The 20232-nt window shown below is 41.8% G+C and overlaps 1 protein-coding gene across 2 annotated transcripts in view; it reads left to right on the top strand.

Annotated features, from left to right (window-relative positions):
• The first annotated feature begins 2990 nt into the window (after positions 1 to 2990).
• Positions 2991 to 20232, top strand: part of TMEM273 (transmembrane protein 273) — a 37595-nt gene continuing 20353 nt past the window's right edge. Inside the window, exon 1 of one of the 2 annotated variants that reach the window (XM_037056678.1) lies at positions 2991 to 3073. Coding sequence is in view for 1 of the 2 variants with exons in the window: in XM_037056677.1 (XP_036912572.1) it covers positions 3028 to 3073 (46 nt within the window). In the remaining variant the exon portion in view is untranslated. The remainder of the gene's footprint in view (positions 3074 to 20232) is intronic. The other variant, XM_037056677.1, reaches the window with a different exon arrangement.

Below are 20232 nucleotides of genomic sequence, written 5' to 3'. Positions count from 1 at the left end.
AATATGGAACAGGCTGACAGGGTCCCTGGGGAGAGGGAAGAGAATCAAAGGGGACAAGGGGATGGACTCACATGAATAAGTATAAAGGACACATGGACAATAACTAAGGTGGAGGGCGGAAGTGGGAGGGAGGTGTGGAGCACTGGGGGGGGCAGGGCTTGGAATATAAGACAGAGAACTGTACTTGGACAAGAATAAATAAAATAAAATAAAATAAAAGTTTTTGAAGGGAAAAAAGAGAATTACTTCATGAGCCATATGTAGCAATTCTTTGATCAATATTGCACATAAGCTTGAAAAGAATGGCTATTTTCTAATTTTGGGCGGGGGGGTAGAGTTCTATTTAAGTCCAATTAATCAATGTGTGTTTCAAATCTTTTCTATCTTTAATTTTTTAAAAAATCTCCTTTAAAGTTGGTGGATTTGACATTATTTCCAAACTTGTACCTCAGGCATATCAGATGTAAATTCATGTGTTCTGTGGTTGGAGCTAAGGAACTGGGGGAGGACACATATTTCTATAGTGTGACCACGACATCACTGGAGGCGGGACGGCACCCTGCAGAATAGCAGAGCTGATGGCTAGCTCTTTTCTGATTGGCAGAACAGATTACCTCCGACCATAGTTTAGCTTAAGTCCACAACCTTCCCCCTAGTAGGGTGGAGATTGGGCTGGCTTAGACTGAGTATAAGCTAAGTAAATTGATTCCTTTGTTAATCAAATGCTATTGAGACCATGTTTTGTGCCATATGGGCTGGAGCTCTGGAGCTGCCCTCCCTGGTTCCCAGTTCAGTGGGAGTCATCCCATCCCTATGACTGGAGAAACCTTAGGTTTAGAAAAAGGAGTTCATTACTGGAGCATGGGGTTGGGTTTCCACTCAGGCTGAGGGGCATCATACCACAATGAGATGACAAATGAACCATCACACCAGGTGCACTGGCTAGATTTTAGGTCACATTTCAGATTCTAGGTAATGGAACATGTTCCCCTCTGTTTTTCTGCATTCTCCATTCAAGTAGGCAGCAGATGCTATACTTTTCTGGTGTCAGGAGGTTGTGGCAGGGGGAAAAGCAGAAGTTTCTGCAGAAACCTTCCATCCTGGTTTATGTGTGAAAGGTTGAGCCCTGAAAGAGGTCTCGAGAGGTATTCTATTACAAAAGTTAATCACTGGTGTTTGGTTTGACCTACCACATGGAAAACACTTAAAATTAGTTGCCAACACTTGAAAATTAGTAATTTCACATAAACATGAGACTGCTTTGCATACCTGGAAGCCCTGGGCTGCTTGCAGCTCTCCTGGTGCACTTCCCATGGTCTCCAGGCACTACCTGCAGATTAGTGCATCTGCACTGGCAGTTTCTTAAGTTCACCTAGTGGAAAGCAATTTTCTCATGATTGTCTCCCGTGAGTAGGATTAAAATGTTAAAAGGCCATATGCTTCATGAGAAGCAAGAGAGAGTATTTTTCCTGGTGCATGTGAAGACTGATCCAGAGTGTTTATTAAGGCACCAAAATAAAGTAACATGAACATCCTGCTCCACTCATGTCGTCTTTCACATTAGACTCAGAAGGCTGTGCTTAAAGGATCCACTGAGTGTCAGTGGCCACCAGGGCAAACTTAGTGCCTTTGACTGGCTGACTGGCTGTCCCTTGGCAGTGGTGGTGTCCCTGTGAGGAGGGCACTGCAGAGTATGGGGAGCACAAACTGCCAGTGGACAGCCTGGGTTCATAGCCCATCTCTCACACTCCCTGCTGAATAGCCTTGGGAGTGTCTCACGCTTAACTCATAGTGTTATAATGGAGGTAAAAATGTCATATTTAGAATATCTCTAAACATGCCTGGCATGGGGGGCAGTGCTCAGGGAGCTGGCTGTGTTAGGAATTTGGCCAAGGGAGTCCAAGACTGAAAAGACTTTAATTTCTACCAGCTCACTTGGATGGGATTCAACAATTGTCATTAAGTTGATTGAAATTTTTAAAAGTGACATTCCTTGCACGCTTGAGTTGGTGACTTGACAGTCAAGTAGGTGTCAAAAAATACAGAAACATGTAGCCCCAAATGTGTGGGTTGGGCCTGTGTTGACAAAGGTACCCCAGGGCTGGGTGTTTGGCCTGCAGTCTATGATCCTGGGTGGAAAAAATCATGTCTCTGTCTCCTACCTCTAGTAGAAAGTGAGCATTTTCTTCTGATGTTAGTGCAGCCTAACCACAATGACATTACCACCTGAGTGACTTTATTATTACCAGTAGTAAGTATTGTGAATATTTTCATACACAATCTAGCTGTTCCACATCTTTCTAAACATGTTTCACATTCATCACGATGTCAGGATTGTGGTAGTTATTTTGCCTGCCACTAGATTCTTGCTATTTACTGTGTGGATAAAGAAGCACATATATTTCTATATCATTAGTTTGTTTTCTAAATTTTTGATAACTGCATTTCAAAATAACTTGTTTCTTTTATAATCCTTACATACTTTAATTTAGACATTTAAAAATGTTGCTCTGAGAAAGGAGTCAGAGGTGTCTCCAGATGCTAAGGGGTTCATGGTACAATAATAGTAACTGGGCTGTGCTTTGGACCAGAGAGGGGTGCTTTCTGACCCTACCCTAGGTTGTGGGGACCACAGCAAGAACTTGAGATCCAGGCAAAAAGCGTTTCCCCCACCCCCTCTGAACTTACTGACCTGGGTCTTCAGACAAGAATCTTCATCCAACCCTGCTTCTTTTCAGTGCTAAGTGAGAAGACTGCAGGAGACAGTGATGGGTAAAAACTAGCACCCAGTGTGTCACAGTGAGTTCTACTTGTGGGCCACAATATTTCACCACCTGGCAGAGGCCAGCATGACAAGGCCTTCCTTCAGCCCTGCTGTAAGACAGAGTTGAGAGGAACTAAGAAACATGGGGTTGTGGCAGTGGCTTCCTGCCCTCCCATCACGTGGTGCTTGTGTCTGTCCTCAGGAAACTCGGGTCACACAGCCTGCTAATGCCTGTTCTGTGAGGAGCCAGGAGCAGAGTTAGCATGGGCTTGGCAGCCAGCATGCTGAGTGCCCTCATCTTTCTCCTGGGTAAGTGAGGCATGTGGAACTGAGGTGGACTTTACTCTTACGTGGCAGGGGTGCCACCATGAGTGGAAAACTGGGTGAGTACTTGCCCATTGGAATTCAGTCCCTAGAGCATGATTGTATCTCTGTGGACAGATGGCTTCTCTCACTTTGATTGGACAGTGAATAATGCTTTTGTCTGTTTTATTACCATCACAACTTATACATAGTCTAGGACAGGGAGAACAGGAAAGGGTCATGTGACAGAAAGAACTTTGGGCTTGGGTGGCTTTAAACCTAGCTCCTTTGCTGGCAAACTGCAGCAAGCTTCTTAGATTCTTTGAGTGTCAGTTTCTGAACCAATAAAATGGGTGCCAATAATGTTTATATTTTAGGATAGAATGAAAATTAAGTTAAAGTTAATTAAGTTAAATCAAAATCATTCCATAAGATGAGAACATGTTAGTATATAGATGCTTCTCTGCAGTTAATGGCGAATCAGTCTTATAAAATAAGCTCCCACTTAATCCAGAGGTATCTTTGTTTTTCAAAGTCATCTTTAATTCTGTGCATCAAAAGAAGGAACAAGAGAGAGAGGCAAGGATTAATGAAAAAGCACAGTCAGATATAGTGGGAGAAATATAAGGTTGGAGAAACATACAGGAAAACACCAAGAGAGACAGAGATGGAGGGAGGCATAGAGTGATGGTTAGGAACATTTGTCAAAAAAAAAGAGAAAAGAAAAGGAAAAATGTATCGATAGAGACAGACAGAGAAGGAAAGAACCATGCAACTTTGCAAACTTACCTCTGACATAAACTGTTATTTCTTGAAAAGGCAGTGGACATCCCTCAGACACACAAAGATCCTCTTTTCCAGAACTTGCACCGGGGCAAGATTCAAAGGCAAGCATTTGGTCTATAAATTTAATCTTCTGTCTCTGGAGAAATAACCTTTATCCTGGACATAGCAAAATTACTCCCATGAGCAGGACTCTGAATCCTGCAACAAGCTCAGCAAAAAACAAAGACAGGCAGACAGACATGGTATGTATATGTTTACATGTGGATATGATCTCTGACAGTGACAACAAGGGGGTGGTGAGAACCAGAGAGCAGGGCAGCTCATTTAAAGTGTGCTCAGTAAAGTGGCAGAAAGTTGGGGGAAGTTCTAACCCTTGTTTCTGCTTTTGATCTATCTAGATAGTCTGTTCTGGGCTGGAGGAGGGAGAGGGGAAGGGAAAGGGAAGTTAAGTCTAAGAAACTCAATGGAAAATGTGCAGATTTTAGGAACAGGTACTTTATTGGAGAATTACCAACAAACAGTAGGCCTTTAAAATGCTCAGGATCACAAATAATAGAAGAAATAAAAACATTTAAAGTTAGTGAGTGCTCCTGTAGTCTGCTAAACTGCATTCTCTGTCAAATATTTTCCATGAGCTCATTCAGTCCCCACAACACCTCTGTGGAAGAGGTCCTACTCTTACCTGCATTTTATGGATGAGATTTTAAGCCTTGGCCAAGGTATTCTAGCTAGTTAGTGCTTTTGGAAACTATTAGTAGAGATAGTATTGGTTAGGATTGAACCTCTTCCCTAAACTCCCTAAATGATAACCCTTGCCCTACTATTACTAGCTCAAAGAATGGGTCTGGTTATTCATCTTCATTGTGTGCAGTTTCCTCCTCTGTAACTTGGGGATAATAATAGTACTCACCTCATAGTATTGGTAGGAGAATTCAATCTCTTCCCATGTTCAAATCAGACAGCCAGTATTTGACATGAGGTGAACACTCACTACGAGATATAGGGGAACCTATTGATCCAGTCTTCCCAGAAGGCAATTTGGCAATATGTATCAAAATATGAGCTGCTCACAAGCTTGTACCCAGAAATTCCAGCTTCAGGGTTTATCTTAATGAAACAATAGGGTAAAAGCTCTTCAAAATATTTGATAGAATGTTATTCAGCACTGCTGTCCACAGTGAAAATTAGAAACAAGTGATTATCAGTAGGACTCTGGTTAAATCAATTGTGTTCCAAGGTTTCAAACAATATTTAGTATGTTTAAATGAAAGACACAACTTTCTCAGAACAAACATGGACAGAGGAGGAGTAACAAAGTGACAGTTATTAAATTATAATTATGTGGTTATATTTTGCATATGTTTGCTTACCTATTCCAAAATTGACTGGACAAAACTCTACCAAATGGTTAATAGTATCCTTTAGAATTTTTAGAAAATAGGGTTATGAGGCATTTTTTAGTTTCTCTGTATTGAAATTTTTCATAATGATCAATATATTTTTAATTACAATAAATACATTTCTATAAACAAAAAAATAACATGACAGCCTATTGAAAACAGTAAAAAAAAGGGGGGGTTTCCTTTAGGGACTGGTGAAGGGGACCTAGAGGATTGAATTATCTAGTACAACTTATTAATGAACAGCCTGTGAAGGTGGTTGGCCATGGCAGTCCCTCTAGGGTGTATGTGAGAGCTGTATGTGAGAGGGCTTTGGGGGACACAGCAGGTAGAGGAGCATGTCTGCCTGTCACCCCAATGACATCCAGGCTCTCTTGGGACCCCATATACTGAGTAACTGGAGAGTTTTGAAAAACCAGTTTTTGAATATTCTAAAAACGTTTTTAAAAACTGAGATCAGTGTAACAAACATTCACATAACCAACACCGCAAATTAACACATTTAAAAATCTGGATGTTTCTTAGATATATGTAATTTAAAGTTGTGCAGGTGATAAATTGACATATTCATAAAAGAAATGACACCAGAGAAGGAGCTGAAGCTCTTTTGGCTTCCCTCCTCTGTCTTGATCTCTTTCCTCCTTTTCCAGAGGAAATAGCACCAGCGTTGGCTGCACTTTCTTCCTGTGTCACTTTCTAGGTGTTAAAGACTTGGCCTGAATGCCACCTTTGCACACTCAACATGCTGCATTACCCAACTACTCATTCTGATACTATGAATGAGACATACTCATTTGCAACTGCCTCTAGAGATTCTATGGAAACACTATCTATAATTCATTTATCCTTTCCTATTGGAAATTTTTGTTGTTTCTAGCTTTTGGCATGACTGCCAGTGCTGCTCCTGGAACTAAGGTGCAGCTGTGTTTCTAGGAGACGCACCTGGAAGAGAAGTTGCCGTGTCATGGGAGTGAACAATCTACTTTTATTGGACATTGCCAAATTGCTTTCCATTAATGAGGTCTGACATATCTGTCCCCCTATAGGTTCAGTGATACTTGATGTTATCAAACTTCTCATGTTTTGCCAATTGGAGGATTATAAAATATTATTGCCAAGTTTTTAGGTTATGGGTTCCTGACTACTAATGAGAATAATCCATTTTCCTATATTTATCAGATAGCCAGATTTTTTTCTGTAAATTTCATGTTAGTTATATTTGGTTACTTGTCATTTGAATATTTTTCTGTATGTTAATTATTTGTGTCAATGTGTTGTAAATATATGCAAATATTTTCTCTCAGTATGTTATCTTTTATCTTTGTGGCATCATTTGCTCTGCAGAAGTCTCTGAATGTGATACAATCAAATTTATAAGAGAGACAACCTTTTTTCTGAGCCATTTGAAAGTAAGTTATACACTACATGTTTTTTTTAACCCCTAAATACATTAGTGTGCATTTCTCTAGAGATAATCTCTCATATAACCACAGTACTGTTATCAGCTTCAGGAAATCTAACATTGACAAGATACATTTACAAAATCTATCATTGTCCAGTATTTTCAGAGTTGACCTAACAATGCTCTTTGCAGCTTTGACTATACCTTACTTAACAAAAAAACAGAGGAGGATGAGGTACTGCATTTGGTAACCATGTCTCATTAGCCTTCTTTAATCTGGAACATCTTCACAGCCCTTTTCTTTTATGACATTGATCTTTTAGAAGCTTCCATCCCTTTTCTTTCACAGAATATTTTTGGTAAAACATTTGGTGGTTTGTATGATATATTAATGATTAGATTCTGGTTATCCATTCCCCACCAGAAGACTACAAAACTGACCTTGTGTCCTTCTCATGGTTTCGTATTTGGAGCCATAGGATATCTAAGGCTAATGACTTTGGAAATAATACTAATACAATACTAATACTAATGCTAATACTAATACTAATGCAGCTAGGTTTTGGATTATTGTTGTTACAATTCTAAGTAAATATTTTGCCACTTAACTATTGACCAATCAATATTTTAAAAGTTTGCTGAAATAATTATTGAAAATATCTGGTAAAGTTTCTAGACATCTTATTAGAGGTTTGCACCTTTTTAAAAAAAGCTGACATGTAAAATATTCCTATTGATTTTAATTCCAACCAAAATGTCAGCCATCTGTCTCCATTTTAATTCGATTGGAAAGCACCTGCCGAAATCTATGTATTACTATAATCATATTAATAAAATAAATACAATATCACTTAATTACATTCTAGGAGCCAGAGTTTTTGAAGAGAACAGAGTCTTATCCCTACTCTTAACTTACAATGAAAAGACGGCAGAGGTCCAGGCAAAGAGAACTAAATTTGTTTTTATCTTACAGATCAAAACTTTCACTTTATTCTTCAACTCTTAGTCCCTGAGATCTTTGTAAAAATCCTCCCTGACTGCTTTTCCCATTTCTGATTTCTGCCAACTCAATGGTTCAGAATCCTGTGGGCTGGGGATTCCAGTCAGAAAATATTCTTGATGTATTAGTTTCTTTTCCTGTGTGACAAATTGACACATAACCAAAGAAGACTAGTATGCCAGAGATTTTCAGAAACTCAGTAAAAGGTAAAGAAAAAACACTGGACCCTAGGAAGACAAGGAAAAATTTCCTAATACAGCAACAATTTTCCTCATGGCTTTTGCTCATTTTCTAATTAGATTGCTTGTATTTTTCTCTTGCTATTGAATTTTAAGAGTTCTTAAAATATTCTGCCTGAGTCCTTAGTCAAATATGTAACCTGAAAATATTTTCTCCCAGTCTCTTGTCTTGTCTTTTCTTTCTCTTTGCAAGGTCTTTCACAGAACAAAAGTATTTAATTTTAATTGTCTAAATTAATAATACTTTTATGGATCATGCTTTTGATATCATATCTCAGAAATTTTCACTAAGCCCCAACTGTCTAACATTCTAAAAGTTATGCAGTTTTATATTTTGCATTTAAATCTATTACCCACTTTAAGTTCTTTTGTGAATTTAAGTCAAGTTACTTTTTTTGCTATGTAAACATCCAATTGCTCCAGCATGATTGGTTGAAAATTATCTTTCCTCTTTTGAATTGATTTTGCCCCCAGTCAAAAATCAGTTGGTCATACTTGTGTGGACTATTTCTTGGCTATCTTTGCCTTTTCATTGATGTGTGTATCTGTTCATTTGCCAATACCACAAAGTCTTGATTTCTGTAGGTATCTAAGTTCCAAGATGATAGAGTAATTCTTACTTTATTTATCTTTTATTATTGTTTATGTTGCTGCACTTGTCCCAATTTCCCCTTTTTCCCCCTCTTCATCCAGCCTCCCCCCTACTTCCATATTTAATCCTCACATTGTTGTCCATGTCCATGGGTCCTTTATATATGTTCTTCAGCTAATCCCTTCACCCTCTTTTGTACAGTCACAATTTCACTCCTCCCCTCTTACTGCTGTCAGTCTGTTCCATGATTCTATGCCTCTGATTCTATCTTGCTTATTAGTTTATTTTGTTCATTAGATTCCTGTTATAAATGAGATCACATGGTATTTGTCTTTCAACACCAAGGCTTATTTCACTTAGCATAATAATCTCGCTCTATCCATGTTGTTGCAAAATGTAGGAGTTTCCTCTTTTTATTCAGCTGAGTAGTATTCCATTGTGTAAATGAACCACAGTTTTTTCATCCACTCATCTACTGATAGGCACCTAGGATGTTTCCAACTCTTGGCTGTTGGGGATTGTGCTGCTATTAAGCTTCTTTTAAATTTTTATCATTAGCCTTGTAGAGTTTTTAGTTTGAAGTTATTTTTTAGATGCTTTGGAGTTTTCTACATGGATCATGATGTCATCTGTAACAAGGGACAGTTGTATTTCTTCCTTTATAAATGACATGCCTTTTATTTCTTTTTCTTGACTTTTGGGTTGGCAGGATCTTCCAGCACTATGTTGAAGAGGCATGGTGATGGCAGATATCTTTGCCTTGTTCTTGATCTTAGTGAGAAAGCATATTGTTTCTCATGATTAAGTCTGATGCTAGCTGTAGGGCTTTTTGTGTGTGTGTGGAAGTTAAAGAAGTTTCCCCCTATTCCCAGTTTTCTGAGAGTTTTTGTCATGAATGGATAAGAATTTTGTCAATGCCTTTTCTACCTGACAATATAATCATGTGATTTTTTCTTTCTTAGTTTGTTAATATGGTGGATTACACTCATGGATTTTTGAATATTGAACCAGTCTTGCATCCTTGAATAGATTCCATTTGATCATGATATATCATTATTTTACCTTGTTAAATTCTATTTGATGAAATTTGGTAAGGATTTTTAATCTATATTCATGAAAGATACTGGTCTGCAGTTTCCTTTTCTTTGCACTGTTTTTGTCTGGTTTAAAGATTATGGTAGTGCTGGCTTTATAAAATGAATGAGGGAGTATTCCCTCCTCTTCTGTTTTCTGGATGGGATAGTATAGTGTTGGTGCTAGCTTTAGAATTCTCCCATGAAACTATCTGGGACTTCAGATTTCTTTTGGAAGAGTTTATAGATTATAAATTCAATTTTCTTAATTCAAAGTATTTCATATTGGGTGCGTTGTGATAGTTTGTACTTTTAGAGGAATTGGTTCATTTTATCTAAGCCATCATGTTATATACTTAGAGTTGTTCATAGTATTTCCTTATTATCATTTTGGATGTGTGCATGCTCTGTGGTGATATCCCTGTTTTACATCTGATATTGGTAATTGGGTTTTTATTTCTTTTCCTTTTGTCAGTCTTACTAGAGATCTGTCAATTCCATCAGTATTTTCAAAGAACCATTTTTTTTGTTTCAGTGATTTTCTCTTCAATTGCATTGATTTGTGCTCTTGTTTTATTATTTACTTTCTTCTGCTTACTCTGACTTTATTTTGATGTTCTGGTTTCTTCAAGTGGCATATTAGATTATTAATTTAAGATTTATCTCTTTTCTAATGTATAAAAAGGGATATTTAGTGCTATAAATTGTCCTCTCAGCACAGCTTTAGTTATGTCTCACAAATTTTCATATGTGTATTTTCATTTTTATTCAGTTTTAATTTCCCTTAGGACTTCCTCTTTGACCCATGGATTATTAAGAAGTATTGTTAGTTTCCCAGTGTTTGGAAAATTTTTTGTATTCTCTCTATTATTTATTTCCAGTTGAGTTGATTGTGATCAGAGAACATACTTTGTATAATTTAAATTCTTCCAAATTTGTTCAGGTATGACCCAAAGTATAGTCTATTTTAATGTAACTAATATGAGTGTTTAAAGAGGATATGTATTCTGTTAGTGTTAGGTCATGTTGCTTGATGGTATAGTTGAATTTTTAAATATCATTACTGATTTTCTATCTAGTTTCCCATTAATTATTAAGATGGTTGTTGAAGCCTTCAACTATAATTATAAATTTGCCTATTTTTTCTTTGTTTTACCAGTTTTGTTTTGCATATTTTGCAGCTATTGTTTGATATATAGACATTTAGGATTACTATGTCTATTTGGTGAATTGACTTATGATTATGTAATATAATATAATGTAATGTAGTATCACTGGCTTTGATAACTTTATTTGCTCTGAAATTTTACTGATATTAGTCTAGCCAATCTTTCTTTAAATTAGTATTTGCATAGCATTTCTTTTTCTATACTTTTTCTTTCAACCTACCTGTGTTATATTTGGAATGAGTTTCTTATAAACAGTGTATAGTTTAGTTGTTTTTTAAACTGAGTTTGAACATTTGTTTTTTATTTGGCAAGTTTGTGTAACTTATATTTAATGTAGTTATTGATATAATAGAGCTTTCAGTCTGCCTATGTCTGTTTTGATTTCTGTTTGTTCTTTGTCATTCCCTTTTTTCCTACTTCCTGTGCGTTGCAAGAACTATTTTTAGAATTTCATTTTGATTTTTCTGTAGTGTTTTTTAGTGTATTGATTTCATAGCTTTTATGGTGGTTGCTATATCACATTGTATACACATAATGTATCACAGTCTACTGGTGTCAACATTTTAGCAGTTCAAGGGAAATGTAGAAATTGTACCTCTATGTCCCTTCACTCTGTTAAAATATTTTTCTATGTATGTTGGGAACTAAATCATATATATTATCATTTTTAACTTTAACTGTCACACACAATTTAGAAATCTTAGAGGAGAATGGAAGTCTATTTATTGACTCACATATTTTTATGTGCTGTGACAGACACCAATTACTAAACCAGACCCTGACATCAGGACATCGTTGTCTCCACCAGGGCTCCCAATATCCTCAGTCAGTTCACTTTGTCTCTCCATCTTTCAGGAGATTCTTATGTTGGTTTTTAATATAACAATAGGAGTTTAGCTATACTTCGTGAGAAGGTTAGTGAAAGTAAGTTTATTCCTGTCTTTCCCTGAAATGAATTGTTAAGAGCCTGGGGACACAGGTGATTTGGGGGAGTGTTCTTTGGGGAGGGGTTTGGGCTACATAACATCTCTTAAACACACATAGGTGATCCTAGAGGCTCCTGAAGGGGAGACAATGCCCCATGAGGTAAAGACAGGAGGAGCCATGCTGGGAGAGTACCTGTCGGGAAATCCCTGTTGTCCTCATACTCTGGATGGAGCCACAGCTGAGAGGCTGAGAAGCCAGAGCTGATCTTGTTGCCACAAATCCACAGACTTCTCACTCACTTCCAAATTAGAGCATGTGTGCTTCTTCTTTAAAGTTACTGTACACATCTCTGTCACACCCAGACCCTCATGAATCCACCAGAATTGCTTGAACTGCTTCTTTTATTAAATTTGATTTCATGAAATAATAAGCTAATGGTTCTTAGTAAGATGAACAGGGGTCACTCTCCCCTGTGTGTCTGAATGAAACAGATGAGCAGCTAGGGGATTTCTGTCTGGAATTTGTCTGTTCCCAGCTCAGAGACCTGTATGAGCCTATACAGACCCTCAGGTCATGTTGTCAAGGAGTTGGCATCCAGGGGTAATGGTGAAGGGTCTGGTGCTGGGAGGAGGAACACATGAGGACTGGAACACATGGACACAGGGGCTTTCTCTTACGTTAAGCAAATGTTAAATCTTTTACGTTAAAAGATTTAACGTAAATCTTTTACGTTAAAAACACCTGATCTTTACCAGGTGTTTCTGGGACACAAAAATAAGTGAGTTGGGCCCCAAGCTGAAAGAGTTGACAGTCTATTAGGAGGACAGTTGCAATATGGTATGATAAGTGCTGAGATGAATTAAACACAGAAAAACAGAGGAAGTGTCCTTAATCCAAACTAAGGTATCTATCTGGGAGGGCTTCCTGGAAGAGAAATTTTGTTGAGATCAAACTGATTATGCCTCTGCCTACTTTCAGTCCTTCAGCAGCTTCCCACTGCTGCCAGGACAGACCAAAATGTTTATGTTGTCCACAGGTTCCCCTGGCCTGTCATGTGGCCCACCCAATGTTCCGGTCCCCCAGCCCTACTAATGTCCAAGTTCCTGTCCAGTCTCAAGGCCTCCTCATGTCATGTCCCCTGTGTGGAATGTGTGCTGCCCCTTCGCCAGGGCCCCAGAGATGCTATCTTGCAATGTTCCTTACAATCCTAATAGCAGATCTGTTCTCATGCATGTCTATTTGGTGTCTTGTTCCCCCAGTATTGTTGCCTCTATTGCCAGGGATCTGGTTTTGCTAAGCCACCATTTCAGCTATAACCAGTAACTGGCACTTGTTTGTGAGTTGATTAGTGTGTGAAAGGGAACCTCAGCTTCCAAAAGCCAGTCTTTAGGAGCAAATCTGGTTGAGACAGGAAGCATAGGGGTGAGGCCAGCATAGAGTGGAGGGGAATGGGACATGGGGCTGAGAGGTAACAAGGGCTAGTGGAGGAGGGCCTAATGAGCCATGTGGAGGAGGTTGGGTCTTCCCCTAAAGGGAATTAGGCAGCCTTGGAGGAAGGACCCCTAGCTGCAAGTAGCAGGTGGCTGGCAGCAGGGAAATTTTGCAGGCAGAAGAAGACAAGCTGGATGTGATGAGGGCCATGCCAACCAGGGCTATGCTGGCTTCTGAGGCTGCAGGGCACAGTTCCCTTCAGCTTCTCCACTGGAAGCAGCATGTGCTCTGAGGTCCCAGGATGTGGCTGAGACATGATGTCCATCACAGTGTTTGGCCAGCCCATGCTCAGCTCCACAGAAGAAAATGTTGAACAGGGCTAAACTGACTCAGGGAAGGCTCTGAAGACACTCAGAGGTCTCTGAGGTAACCTTGGGGAATAAAGAACAGAGACCCTCCTAAGCTTCAGGTAAGCCACACATGCCACATTATGAAACTGCAGTCAGCTTGGAGCCACTGTCTGCCTTGTGTGCTTGTGTGAGACACTTCCATGGAGCCGGGCTGACCCAGGATCAAATCCCAGAACCTTCCCATTCAGGTGTGTGACCCTGAAAGGGCACATTATCTGCTGGGGCTTCCTGGTGAAGTGTGGATTTGGTCCCCAGGGGGACAGCCCCTGCCCCTGCCCTGATTTTAGGGGCCCCCATATCACACACACACACATCTGAACACAAAGACATTTTTTCTTGTAGGTCTTGCCAGAAAATCTTTAGGAAGTTCAGGAACTGGGTCAGCACATGTATATAAGAGAAAGTGACTTGTGTGTGTACTGGGCAGCTGAAGGTGAGTGTGGTGCCTCCTGGAGGGAGAACCACAGACTGCTCAGGGCCAAGGAAATGAAAGAGTGAGGGAAGGAGAGCTGTCATTTCAATGACCAACAAGAATTCCTGGGCAGACCCAGTTTCTAGGTAACTAGTTGTTGGGTAGGAGAACCTGCTAGTAGTCTGACTGGGCCAGGTCCCATTCCCAGTCCTGGAAGGCCTAGTCATTCCAGGAGGCCCAGTGTCCTCCTCCTCTGTCCAGAAGACCCTGACAATTCTTGAGGCTTTGGCAGAGCTGAGCTTCTCCCTGAGAAAAGTGACCCCTAGGGTGTGGACTGCATGACCCTGGAAGGGAAGTGAGCAGGTCCCTGTGTATGGCTTGATTTAGAACTTTTAAATATTTAAATATGTGGCATACCTTGGGCTCTGCAAATGTTAGAAGCTGCCTTAGAGTAGATAACTATGATGGGAACACTGGGCACACCCTGGCCCACAGCAGGGCTCAAGGAACCTCTCCTGGTAGATCAAGGCAGATGGCTCTGTGTTGTGAAGGTCCAGGGCTCTTGTATTGGCTGGTGTGGCTGCTTCCTCTGCAGTCTCATAGCCCCTTTTTTTTTGGGCCATGCCAACTGTCTTCCCACAGCCCCACCCCTGTGCACATGCTTCCTGCCAAGTCCCAGGGGATCCCTGAATGAAGCTTCTCAGGCTGAGAGCACAGTATGAATATTGCATGAATAATAATAACCCCACCACTTAGTGGTTATGCAGTGCTTTCCCCATCCACAATGCTTCACCAGCATTAATTAGCTATTCTGCACTGTTTCCAGCATCCCTCTGCCTGCTCTCTGTAAAGACTCACTCTGGAAAACAGATCTTCTTCAGTCTGAAGCCCTGATGTTAAGTGGGTAGGCTGCCCTCTTCTGGAGTCATGCAGTCTTATGGAGACCTCTGCTTGGCTCTGCGGCTTGTCCCAACATCAGACACCTGAGCCCTTGATGGGGAGGTCTATCTGCTTTCTGATATGACCACATCCTCAGAGCTGCCTCTGGTATGCTCTGCTCTCCACATCTCCCATGGCCCCAGGAAATCTGGGGACCCCATTTCAAGCAGGTGTGTGAGTGCTTGTGGAAGACATCTGAGTTTGTGCCCACACACCTTTAGGCGGCTCACATCCACACTGTGTGTGTGGCTGGGAAGCTTCTTGCAGTCAGCCCATTGCAGAAGGGCCACAGAGCTGAGAGCCACATCGTGTCTTGCTGAACAGTGGCAGATGAGGACTGAGATGCTTTGATAACAAGATTCAGTCCTTCCCATCCACAGTGGACTCATGGGAAGGTTTCATGCCCCCACAGACAGAATCAAGATGGAGCAGGGTTAGATGGGTGTTCTGCTGTGGGCCTGCTAGTCTAGTGATTCCTGCACTACTTCCCTTCCCACTAGGGCAGTCTCAAGCTCCCAGTACCTCTGGTTCCCTCAAGTGTTTAGCAGTTCCCCAGCCAGGTTTAGCATATAAGTTCTGCTGTCATGTGTGACAACATTTTCATTTCACTACTTCCTGGTAGTAGCCAACATGGACCTGGAACACTGCACACATCCCTTTGGGAGCATTTCTTGGGCCTGGAGTGCCCTGGTTCTACCTGGGGCTGAAGTCAGCTCCCTGACTCCAGCCCTTCCATTAGCCTGGAAAAGCATTGATCATTTTGGCTTCTGTAGCTGAGTATTTTAATTCCATCATGTGACTATTTAAGAATTAATTGGCAAAGATCGTTCAGGAAAAACAAAGTAGGCACCCATTTTGATACCACCTGATCATTCACCATAACTATTTCTCTATTACTTATGATGCTTTTTCTGGAAGCTGAGGGAATTTCCCCTTGTGTTTCATAGCCTCAGTTCAGCCTTTCTATCTTCCTGGTGGCCCTCAATAGCTTCCTGTGTCCAGTTCCTCACCAGGGTGGCCATGTCCTGGCTGACAAGTCCTCTCTCTTCTCTGAAAAACCGCAAGAGCCTCAATTTACCCATGTCCCCTAGCTCCTCTGACCCACTGAGCTGCCTTTTTTATGCTGAAGCCCTCGTCATCCCTCAGGCCTCTTGGCCTTTGCTGGTGTCTCTTCCTCCACCTGGGTACCTTCACTGCCTGTCCCCATTCTCTCCCATCCTCCAGTGTCTTCACCAGATCCCATTTGTTCTTTTATTTTTAATTTAAAAAACATTCCAGGTGACCTTCTCTGATTCCCTCAGGCTGGGTTACGTTCCTCTTGGTCCTCCCGGTAATGGCTGTGTACTTCCATGTGTTAACAGGAGTCCCATGTGTGGCATTCCTTACTCGCCACCCATCTTCTGGGCATTCTAGTTGCTGCTGGCCAGGGCCAAGTAGTACTGAGCTAGGTGGGGAGGGTGTGTTCTGGCTGATTCAGTGTTCCCCTTTTGCCATTGATGGGGATCCATGGCAACCAAGAATGTGTCCAAGGACCCTGCCCTCACCCCATTCCCCTGGAAGCATCTGTGCTGTGCTCTCCTCTTTCCTTCATTTTCTTTTGTTTTCCATCTCTCAAAACGGTACAGCTCTGGCAGCTGTGGGTTCTGCCTCAAGTCTAGGTGCTGTCAGAGGAAGAAAGGAATACCAGTGGTGGAGCGGGATTCCCTGGTTTTTTGAAGTTTGGCAGCTGCAGTCTCTTTAATGAGACTTGAAGAGGATATTGAGAAAGAAAAATGTCAGGTGGTTTCTATGCTTGCAAAGAGGGAGCCTGTAGTTTCTGCAAGTCCTAGCCACATCAAAGAAAGGCCTAGCCCCCAGTGTAAACCCAGCAGCTGCTGGGGGCAGGAGCACTGCATGACCCAGGCCTACTTAGCATTCTGCCCTAGAGTGAACTATAACGTCCTTTCCACAATTGGACTTCATGTGCTTAATTTCCCACATTGAAGAGCCCAATGGGACATAGGAATGGCCAGGGCCACTGACATTGCCTTTTTGAGAAGTGGACCCATCCATGAGCTCTGAGGAAGAAACATGGCTGTCAGCACTCACAGCATTCACACCAGCACAAACGAGAGAAAGAGTCCTTGTGCACCTCTGGGATCCCTGCCCACCTCCACCACAAGGTCAGCTTAGGTTATAGGGAAGCTAGGAACAAATGGGAAGAAAGAAAGGAATTGTCTTGGTGAGTCATTTCTGTATGTCAGAGTCTTACATTCCCATTTTCAGATTAAAAAAGTGAGGCCCAGGATTCAACTGTGTCATGAAGCATAATTGGACTGCCCCTTTTCACACTGCACTCCAATTCCCTTTTCAGTTCTCACTCCCACTGGGGTCCTGACTGTGATGTTTAGTCTGTGGCCTCAAGTGGAGAAGGTAGAGGCATCCATAGCACTGTCAGTCATGAGTGTTCCATATAGTTGCATGGGTTTTCCATGTGTGTTCCATACAGTTGCATGGGTGTGTTGTGTGTGTTCCACACATTTGTGTGAGGGTTTCATGTATGTTTCACATGATTGAATGAGTATTCTATGTGTGCTCCTACTCTCAGAGTTTCAGGAGCAATGTTGTTACTCAATTCATTTCTATGTGGCTAAACTTTACTTTCCTCCTGAGCTCCCTTATCACTCAGTACTAGAACCTGATCTTATCACTTCAAGCCACTTCTGGTTTAATGCTCAGTTGTTTGGGGGTAACTTCTCAAGCAGCTCAGGGTTCTTCCCTTCCATCTTTTCTTTGCATCTCTCAGGAGGAGAAACTAAGTTCCAAGGAGTTTCCCGTGTCACCCCGGTGTTGGGTGAAACAGCTCACCTTGAGAACTCTGAAGTGTGTCCTTCATGCCACAGTGGGCAGTGACAAAGTTGCGATAAAGTGGTAGGGGGTGATCCTGGACCAATAGAGAACAAGGCAACTTTTAGAGGAGGCTGCTTTGTGATAAGTCTTAGGAAGAACTTTCCACAGGGGACAAGGAAGGCTTTGCATCAAAGACAGCAACATATACAAAGGCACAGAGGAGCATGAGATACTTAGCTTTCAGATCCTAGTCAGGTTATTAGAGGCTTTGCCATGAACTCCTTGTTTATAGCCAGCATTTTCTCTCCTATTCCTGCCTTGTCTACCTGATTTCCAAATATGCCCTATGAAGGAGCTGCCATCTAAGTCATCAAGACTCTTCAGATTGCAGATGACTATTACTGGACTCAGATAAAATTAAGATAAAGGTGTTTTCTTACTGAGGAGACTGAAAAGTCAAGATGTTGTTAGTGTGGTCAGTGACATAGGCTGTGAAAGAATTCACAAAGAAGAAAAATGCAGAGAACAAACTTTTATTTTTACTTTCTCAAGAAAGGGCTAGGTGTGGAGAAATGCACCAGCCCTGAGGGGTGGGGGCTATGAGTTTTTATTGGATCAGAAAAGAGGAAGGGGGTTGTAGCTGGGTAGTAATGGCAATTAGTTGTAAATCAGAAAGTTTCAGGCTGATAGTGCAGGCTTCAGTTTGTTTTGCCATTATCTTTGGGTTCAAGGTCCGGGTGCTCCAGTCTGGTATGTCCTGTTTGTATAAGTTTTAAAACTCCTGCATGGGGGATACTTTTAATAATCTTCCTAGTCCTGAGAATCAAGCCTCAAAGAAACAACAGTTAATTATGCCTGATGGCCTTAAGGGCTTAAGGAAAGAGAGAGAGCTAGCACTGGTAAAGAGGGCCTGAAAGGGGCTTTTAAAAAGTCCTTTCAGAGATGTTTTAGGCACAGCTGCATTCAGGGGCTCAAAAACTATATTTAGGACTTGGTCTCAGCCTGATGCTCTTCTGGGGGGTGTTCAGTCTCAGCAGGTTCCCTCCACCCATTGGGCCACCCTCAGTTCCCCTATTACCAATTTTGGAAAACACTTCTGTTTCTCAATATTTTCCCTGAAGTCCCAGAGTTGAGACTTACTGATCTGAATTGGATCACTTGCCTTGCCCCCTGACCAACTATTGCTGACAGGAAGAAGGGATATGCTAATTACTCAAGTGTGGGACACAGGAGTATTCTGGAGCCAGCCCTGAAGGACTCACATGCAGGATATTCCCCAAAGAAAAATCCAGGTGTTGCCAGCAGCTGTGGGGTCAGGGGAGGTGGGTAAGCCACATACCAAGTGTCCACTCCACATATACATTCAGATTTTCTTCAGCTTGTGGAGATCAAAGTTTGCAGGAAGGTGTTAGACATCACCAATGACATGCTGATCTTTTCTTTAGTGTAAATCTGGTCTTCCCTGTTATTCTGTGGACTCCTTTATGGGAGACAGGAGTCTTGAGTTACTCCTGGGCACCATGGCCATTCAGAGCACACTTCAAGTACTTCATTTCTATGTGTGGACTCAATTAGAAGATGATGGATGCCTCTCCTAGATATGTGAAACTGTTTCCTCTAGCTGAGAATGTTGGAATTCATGAAATTTAAAGTTAGAAGCCATTCTGCAATATTTCAGTTGCAAGGTGAAAATGGTCATGCATCAGTTGACAAACACTCGGGTCAGCTTTCCCCTATTTCTAGTTCAGATACATATAGAACAGCATCAGAGTGCCATGTACTTCGAGTGCCCTATACTGGAACTACTCACCCTGATCGTGTCCAAATAATGTTGTTGAAGAGTGTCAACCCCCACTGAGGATGGGCCCAACAGATGTGTACAGCATGGGAGGTCTCAATGTCAGGGATGGGCTCTCAGAGCATCTGATTCCAACTGAGACAGGCCAGGGTCACACTGGGCCTTCAGTTCACTGTCCCAAAGAGTCCTGCTTGCTGTCCTCCTCTGCTGGCTACCCTCTCCATCCTAGCAGCACTGGACCCAGGGAGCTGTTTGGCCACAGGGCCATTTACTCTTGCTTCTTCCTTTTGGAAAACCACTTGCAGAGAGCAGGTTGCATTCTGCAGGACTGAGGTGGGAGAGGCTGCAGAGAGGGGCTGGCAAGGAGGGAAGAGTATCATGTCATCTGACAACAGAATGTCCACATGAGCATGAGGAGGAGGCAGAAACCCTAGACTCAGAGCCATGTGTCTTTGTGCACCTTATAAGAAGAGACCAGCATCTGGTCAGGTATAGCCTCAGGTGTGGGCTTGGTGGGAGCTCCTAGGTTCAGCGAGAAAGGTTCAGCTCCTAGGTTCATGTCTGGGCACATGTAGACACTATGTGGGTGAAGCCATGTTGGAACCTTGGCGAGCCCATCTAGAGGCAACCCCCAGCTCTCTATTCTAGGAAGCAGCAAGGGCAGCACTCTGTACCTGCCCTCTGTACCTGGCTCAGTGTGGCCAGTACAAGGAATGCCAACAGCCAAGTCAGATTCAGCCAACATTGTGCCTACTACT

The sequence above is a fragment of the Sturnira hondurensis genome, unplaced genomic scaffold (assembly GCF_014824575.4).
Source record: "Sturnira hondurensis isolate 20B ecotype Veracruz unplaced genomic scaffold, ASM1482457v3 Scaffold0009125, whole genome shotgun sequence".
Lineage (NCBI taxonomy): Eukaryota > Metazoa > Chordata > Mammalia > Chiroptera > Phyllostomidae > Sturnira > Sturnira hondurensis.
The sequence above is the reverse complement of the archived record's forward strand: the minus strand, read 5'-3'. Positions and strand labels throughout refer to the sequence as shown.